The following is a 7,444-nucleotide window of genomic DNA, read 5'->3' as shown; positions in this document are numbered from 1 at the left end:
AACAACACCCGATCGCAAACCGTTCTACTACAACAACACGATCAACCGAACGAGAAGTGCCAGTTTTGCCGTGGAGCGAAACATAAGTTGTCAGAGTGTAAGCAATTCAAAAAGGCGCTTCGTAAAACACGATGGCAGTATGTCAAACGCCATGGCATTTGCTACAAGTGCCTAGACTCGCGGCACAATAGAGAAACTTGCCCTGCACCTGTATGTGATAAAGATAACTGTGGCCAAGCGCATCATAAATTGCTACACTTCATAAGCAGCGACGTGCGCCGAGCGAATATGCACACCGAGCCATCCACCGAGCAGCGCGCCGAGCCGCGCGCCGAGCCCCGGGACGTGCCGGTGCTGCTGGCCGCGCCTGCGGCCCCGCCCGCGGCCCCGCGCGCCGCCGCGGCCGCCGCCCCTGCGGAAGTCGTCGCAAATGTGAACGCGAGCGAATATAAAGTGTTGCTAAAAGTTGTTCCTATTCGTATTTATACATCTGACGGACAAACAATAAACACTAGTGCTCTACTCGACGACGGCTCGACGGTGACCATGATCAGTGCCGACTTGGCGGCGCGCGCCGGGCTGCGCGGCCACCGAGAGACAATGCGCGTTTGCGGGCCTTGGAGCGACAACGCCATACGGTGTGAAAGTACAGTATTGAATATTGAACTCTCGGGTATGGACAATAAGACTTATAATATTAAAGCACGTAGTGTTACCGAGCTATCTTTACCGATTCAAAACTTAAGTATTGTCGACTGTAGTAAATATCCCTATTTAGAAAACATTAAAAATCAAATGTGTAACGCCGATGTCAAACCCGAAGTCTTAATAGGTCAAGACAACTATAGTTTATTGTTACCGTTACAAATAGTGTTGGGCAGTACAGGCGAGCCGTCCGCTACTCTCACCCCATTAGGTTGGTGCATTCACGGGAACGTGAGTGTCCCTCGCGCGGGGGCGAGCGCGGGCGCGGTCACGCAGACGGCGCTGCTGGTGGGGCCGGGCCCCGCGGAAGCGCGCGCGCTCCGCGACCTGCACGACGAGGTGCGCCGTTCGTTCGCAGTGGACTCCATCGGAGTGGCAGGTAAGCCGCGGCAAAACAGGGACGATGTGAGCGCCGTTGAACAGCTCGAGCAGACGGCGACGCTTGTTGACGGGCGCTGGCACGTCGGCCTGCCCTGGCGGGACCCCGATTGCTCGATGCCGGACTCGTATCCGAACGCGCTCAAGAGGCTGAACGGAATCGAAAGGAAAATGCAAAAGGACACCGGATACGCTCAGAGGTACGCCGAACGTGTGGATCATTTATTTGTAAATTCCTTTGCCAGGGAGCTACAGGACACTCGACGCACCGACAGGACGTGGTATTTGCCACATTTTGGCGTAGATAATGTCAATAAAAAAAAGCTGCGCTTGGTCTTCGACGCCGCAGATACGACTGAAGGTTTGTGTCTTAACGATTATCTGCATAAGGGTCCGGATCTACTCTGCTCGCTATTTGGAATTATGCTGCGTTTTAGAGAAAATAAAGTAGCTGTAACGGGAGACATTAAAGACATGTTCCTCAGGGTAAAGATCCAACCACAAGACCAAAACGCACTTCGATTTCTGTGGCGAGACAACCCTACTGGCCCAGTGAAAACTTATGTAATGACATCCCTAATATTCGGCGCAAAATGTTCTCCGTTCGTTGCGCAATTTATTAAAAACAAAAATGCATTGCGCTACGAGTCGTCGTCGCCGGCCGCCGTAGATGCTGTAGTCAATTCTCATTACATGGATGACTACATCCAGAGCCTGCCCGACGAGGCCACGGCCGTCCAGATGGTACGGGACGTCACCAACATACACAAGGAGGGCGGGTTCGAGATCCGCAACTGGACCAGCAACAGCCTTGCTGTCCTAAACAGTATACCGGAAGAAACTTTAGGTACTGCAGCCGTACGATTCAAAATTGACCAGCAGTATGAAGGTGAGCGCACGCTTGGTTTGTTGTGGTACCCAGGTACGGACGAGTTGGGGTTCGATGTCTCGTTAAAACGTATTCCTGATTGCATAATTCAACACAAGCAAAGGCCGACAAAAAGAATAATGCTTCGTGTTATAATGTCAATATTTGACGTTTTTGGGTTTTTGTCGCCCTTTATAATCCAAGGTCGGATTATGCTCCAGGATACGTGGCGTTTAGATATCGGATGGGATAACGAAATCCCAAATGATATTTACAAGAAATGGTGTGAGTGGATCGAACTCCTTAAAATTATAAATAAAATACGTGTGCCTAGGTATTATTATAGTGCGAGCGAGATGGAGAATAAACTGGTCGCTGACGGCGCGAGCGCCTTCCCGCAGCCCTCTGCTACGAGCGCTACGACGCAGCCGCGCGTAGACGCCTACGCCGCCGGCGAAACTAGTGCTACGAAGCCCGCCGCGCGCTCACCGACACCGCTGCCTGCTGCGAATGCTAAAAGTAAAAATGCAAGTTATATGAACTTAGAATTACACGTGTTTAGTGATGCCGCAGTTAAAGCAATGAGCGCGGTCGCTTATTGGCGCTGGTACGACGAAGGTGAAATTAAAATAGCATTTGTAGCTAGTAAGTGTAGGGTTGCGCCGGTTAAGTCCCTGACAGTGCCTCGCTTAGAGTTGCAAGCGGCGTTATTAGCGGCACGGTTGGCTGACGCTATTCAGAAGGCACATAAGCTGGACGTCGCGCGGCGTTACTTTTGGTGCGACTCGACCACCGTGTTGCATTGGTTGAACAACAGCTCCCGCAACTACAAGGCGTTCGAAGCAAATCGACTAGGCGAGATCGATGACCTTACTAGTGTATCGGAATGGAGATATGTCCCCACTAAATTGAATGTGGCCGATATAGCTACCAGGGAGGTATTTGACTACAATTTATTTTTAAATGACTGGTTTAAGGGTCCTCAATTTTTATATTCGGATGAACGCTATTGGCCAGTAAATTTCTTAGAGCCTGAAAGTAAAGAGGTATTTTCTGGGTATGTAAATACAATCGAATTAAAGGGGTCAGAATTACCTGTACCTAACCCTGATCGATTTTCATCCTGGTTGCGGCTGCTGAGGTCCACTGCTGCTGTCCTAAAATTTATAGGTAAGTGTAGGAAACTTACCTGCGTTGACGACGACTGCGCAAGCATGGATCGCGCCGAGCGGCTACTGCTGCGGCACGCACAGGCGGAGAGCTTCGGTAAGGAGATCGCTGAAATAAAAAGGAATAAAATGATATCGCGGGATAGTAGGCTACTCACCTTGTCGCCCTATCTAGATGAAGATGGTCTCCTGCGTGTCGGCGGCCGCATTGATGCTGCTCCGGAAGTCGCCCTGGAAACGAAAAGACCGTTCATTCTCGACGGGTCACATCCGACGACGAGGCTGCTGGTGCGGCACTACCACGTGAAGGCAGCGCACGGTCAGCCCGAGTCCATCGTCAACGACCTGAAACAGAAATATTGGGTAATTAGATTAAGACCGACTGTTAAGTATGTTGCATCCCGTTGCATGCTTTGTAGATTGAGAAAGGCTAAGCCGCAGATTCCAAGAATGGGTGACTTACCAGAAGCGCGCATGGCTCATCACCAGAGGCCGTTCACCTTTTGCGGAGTGGATCTGTTCGGCCCCATGGAGGTCGTTGTGGGTAGGCGTCGCGAGAAAAGGTATGGAGTTCTCTTCACTTGTCTTACGGTTCGCGCTATTCACGTCGAAATAGTGCACTCACTTACTTCAGACGCACTTATAATGGCTCTTCGTAGAATGGCGTCTAGACGCGGCTGGCCTCGATTTGTCTATTCAGACAACGGCACTAACCTGCGAGCTGCTGACAAAGAACTGAAAAAGTCAATGGAGGAGATAGATAATGAGGCAGTGAAGACTGAAGCTGTCAATAATGGTGCACAATGGACCTTTATCCCGCCCTGCAGCCCCCATTGGGGGGGGGCGTGGGAGCGCCTTATTAGAAGTGTCAAGACCGCCCTGCGCGTGATACTAAAGGAACGTGCACCCAGAGACGAGGTCTTGGCTACGCTGCTCACCGAGGTAGAAGGTATTGTTAATGGCCGACCTCTTACTCACGTCTCCGTAGAGCCTGGCAGTTCTGAGGCGCTTACGCCTAATCATTTTTTAATAGGATCCTCATCGAATTTGCCGCCAGCTGGTATGTTTAACGACGCTGATTTGAGTTTGAGAAAAAGGTGGAGAACGGCCCAGAGGTTAGCCGACATGTACTGGAAGAGATGGCTGAAGGAGTTTCTGCCACAACTGCTGCCGAGAAAGAGGTGGCAGCAGGAGCAGAGGTCTCTCCGTCCTGGTGATCTTGTGCTGGTCGTGGACCCCGACTCCCCACGCAATGTCTGGCAACGAGGTAAAATTTCGAAGGTTTTTCCAGGAAGAGACGGGCGAACGAGAGTCGTCGAGATCTCTACTCAAAGCGGCACGCTGCGCCGGTCAGCGTCTCGCGTCGCTCCCCTGCCTTTGGTAGAAGAGTGCTAAAGCACTTGCCCTATGTTTACAGTGTGCGCCAGCTTTGAAAACGTCGCCGTCAGCGAGTGGTTTTTGTTCTAAAATGTCAGGCCAACCGAGCGCCGCTTCCCAAAATTGTGATAAATCGGGCTAGATAAATAGGTACTTTTAATATCTTAGGAGTGTTCAGTTAGTGTTATAGCTATCTTCATTACAACCAGTGCACCATATCTTACATACCTATTTTCAACCTAAGGTAATAGGGATACAGTACCTGTAGACCATGTTTGCAGGGTCATTAGTTTCGTACCTTTAAAAGGTTGTTTTTAATTAATATTAGTTTGTTTAACCTACCTAATAACTACCTTTTATTTTTAAGGAACCTTTAATAAATAAATTTAGCACGGATGATTGTTTTCACCTAAACTTTATCATTTAGGTCAAAATACATCATTTATTGCTACAGTAGTTGTCCAGTTATATATTGCAGGCTTGTAAAATACCAACGATGCACCTGAGGCTTCAGTTTACATTCGCTTACGCCGATCGTTCAATAGTCGTTTAGCTAATGTAGGAGGGAGCCGGGGTGATAAAAGTACGTGGATTTATCTAAAGAATGCACCCCAGTTTACCCGTAAGAGTGGAAAATGTGACGATATGTTTCAGCCATGTTGAAAAGGCTTTTTGCTTGTATAAATTTTATCATCATCATATTCATCAGCTGTAGTACGTCCACTGTTGGACATAGGCCTCCCTCTCCTGTTGTGTGACTTTGTCTGCTCCCTGTCGTAAAATATTCAAATCTTATTGCACCCGTTTGTAATTTGATTTCAGATTTAATTAAGAGATATTAAATGCTACTATATACGATTGAGCTTGTATATATTTAAATAGTTATCCTTCTTCATAATGCGAGTACTGCGGATAAAGTAAGTACCCGTATATAAAAGTCAAAATTAACTACACATTAAAAATTATAATCTTTGTAGCCTCTTTGGTACTTTATAAGCTACCACTTAGATTAAATAACTGAATAAAATACCAAACTCGAAGAGTCCTTTCAACTTTCTCTGTTAGTCACACAACAAAATTTCAGTCAAGATGCAAACCTACTTTATATTTCAACCCATACCTACAACTTGCCTTTTTTAGTATCGAGTTCATTTAGACAAAAGCAGTCTAGACCAATAAAGAGTTTAATCGGCGGCCGGCCACCTGCGGACTTGTGAAAACCGGCTAAGGAGTCAATGAAACCTGTATTGCAATAAAGCTTGGCACTGTTTGTTGTATGTTTCTTTTATTAAGGTGGAATGGAGAGCGGGTATAGGTTTTACAGGGAGTGAAGCAGACACACGCGGGAACCCTCACCTCCGTGATCTTCATTTGCGTATAATATCCTTTTTATGCGCGTATTAACTGTTTGTTAGTCAAATAGATTACTTAAACATATGGTGCCCAAATATTTTAGTAGATAACTTTCTTTGGAATCATTATGATGTTAGGTATATTGAAATAAGTGTGTACCTATTTTAACGATTTCTTCGATGCTATTTTCACGTCGGTCAAGCCGATTGACGACTTTTTTTGCTCTTGTTACGTGGACATATAGTAAGTTTTTTGTATTGTACAGCCTTAATGTTAAGTGCATAAAGTCGTGTATACATGTTTTTGTAACTTTGGCTGTGTTGATATCTTTGCCCTTGACTGTACAACAAGAGCATAAAACGAGCCATTTTACCCAAGAATACGGCGAGGGTGGATAGACATGTCAGGGGAAAAATGGGTTTAATGCTCGAGTTTTACACTCTGTTTTTCATTTCGATTGCATGGAGATAAAATAACAACAATGCAAACATTGTTAACTTACAAGGTACCTTTTATTTTTCATGCATTTTATGTCGCCTAGATTCAGCGTAAACACGAATTTTACGAGCATGAGAAGTGAAAAAGCATTTTTTGATCGGTCAAAGCCGATTCCCTATTAAGAAGTTTGATTTCAGAGCAAACAGTGGCTTCGAAAAATTCTGAAAACAAACGTTACATTATTAAACTCAACAAAAATAATCGACTGCCTTAAGTGTCCATCATGCTTGTTCTTTGGCAAATTCATACGAATTTCCTTCATTGGATTTGTCTTAAAACTTTGTACATTAATCCGCAAGTTTCCTCAAGTTTATCCCTATAATGTATCGTTTTTATAGCTTTGTGGCGAAGGTTAATCGAAGTCGGAACAGGGTCGCCCTCAAGTGCGACGGACGTTGGGCGTGGTGAATTCTAAAAGCGCCTTAACACTTGGACGTGTAATAAAAAGCCAAGCAAGGAAAAGCGTTCATGGATACGGGAGTTTATTTTAAGCGGTAAGTCACAATGTTCAAGTTGTATTAAGGCCTCAAGTTTAAAACGAAATAAAGTGGTTTCTTGTGTTAGTGAATTGAATTCAATTTGAGCAAAAAAGAGGTTTGATTTTAAATGTAGATAGGTTTCTAGCAAAATAGTAATACACGGTCATAAATTGTTATGAAAATACAGTACCCGGCCATAAAGATCGGTCTTTGGAAAGAGACTCGACTAATTTCGGCTTCGTAGAGCGTTGTCACACACTACTTATGTGACGTTTGTCAGTTCACAGAGTACTTTATACATATACTGTGTCAGTTATTATACAGGTGCGATAGAGGACGGACGCATTTAGATGAAAATGTATAATTTAGAGTTCTTGATCTTTAGGAAAAAGAGGGAATTATCCTTTTTCTAGTAGTTGCAACAGCTCTCTGTAGATATTCGAAGTTTATATCGAAGTTCATGTCTTTAAATTGACGTAAACTAATAAAGACCATAAAGGTGCAGTATTTATTTGATATAAAACGTCACTTAATAAGTTCGATGATTGATGGACGGTCGCCAGTGTTCGGAAATCGTCGTAAACAGCCAATTGTCTTTTTCCGAAGACCAATGTGCA

General features: G+C 45.5%; 1 protein-coding gene across 1 annotated transcript; it reads left to right on the top strand.

Moving 5' to 3' along the window:
* Positions 1-422: 422 nt before the first annotated feature.
* LOC141434475 (uncharacterized) lies at positions 423-4,515 on the top strand. Its single transcript, XM_074096895.1, has one exon. The coding sequence runs from the start codon at positions 547-549 to the stop codon at positions 4,513-4,515; it is 3,969 nt and encodes a 1,322-aa protein (XP_073952996.1). The 5' UTR covers positions 423-546.
* The last annotated feature ends 2,929 nt before the right edge of the window (positions 4,516-7,444 follow it).

The sequence above is a fragment of the Choristoneura fumiferana genome, chromosome 13 (assembly GCF_025370935.1).
Source record: "Choristoneura fumiferana chromosome 13, NRCan_CFum_1, whole genome shotgun sequence".
NCBI classification, from domain to species: Eukaryota; Metazoa; Arthropoda; class Insecta; order Lepidoptera; family Tortricidae; genus Choristoneura; species Choristoneura fumiferana.
The sequence above is the reverse complement of the archived record's forward strand: the minus strand, read 5'-3'. Positions and strand labels throughout refer to the sequence as shown.

What these genes read in the sequence shown, in the direction of transcription:
- LOC141434475 (XM_074096895.1), top strand. Translation starts at nt 547, where the DNA reads ATGATCAGTGCCGACTTGGCGGCGCGCGCCGGGCTGCGCGGCCACCGA.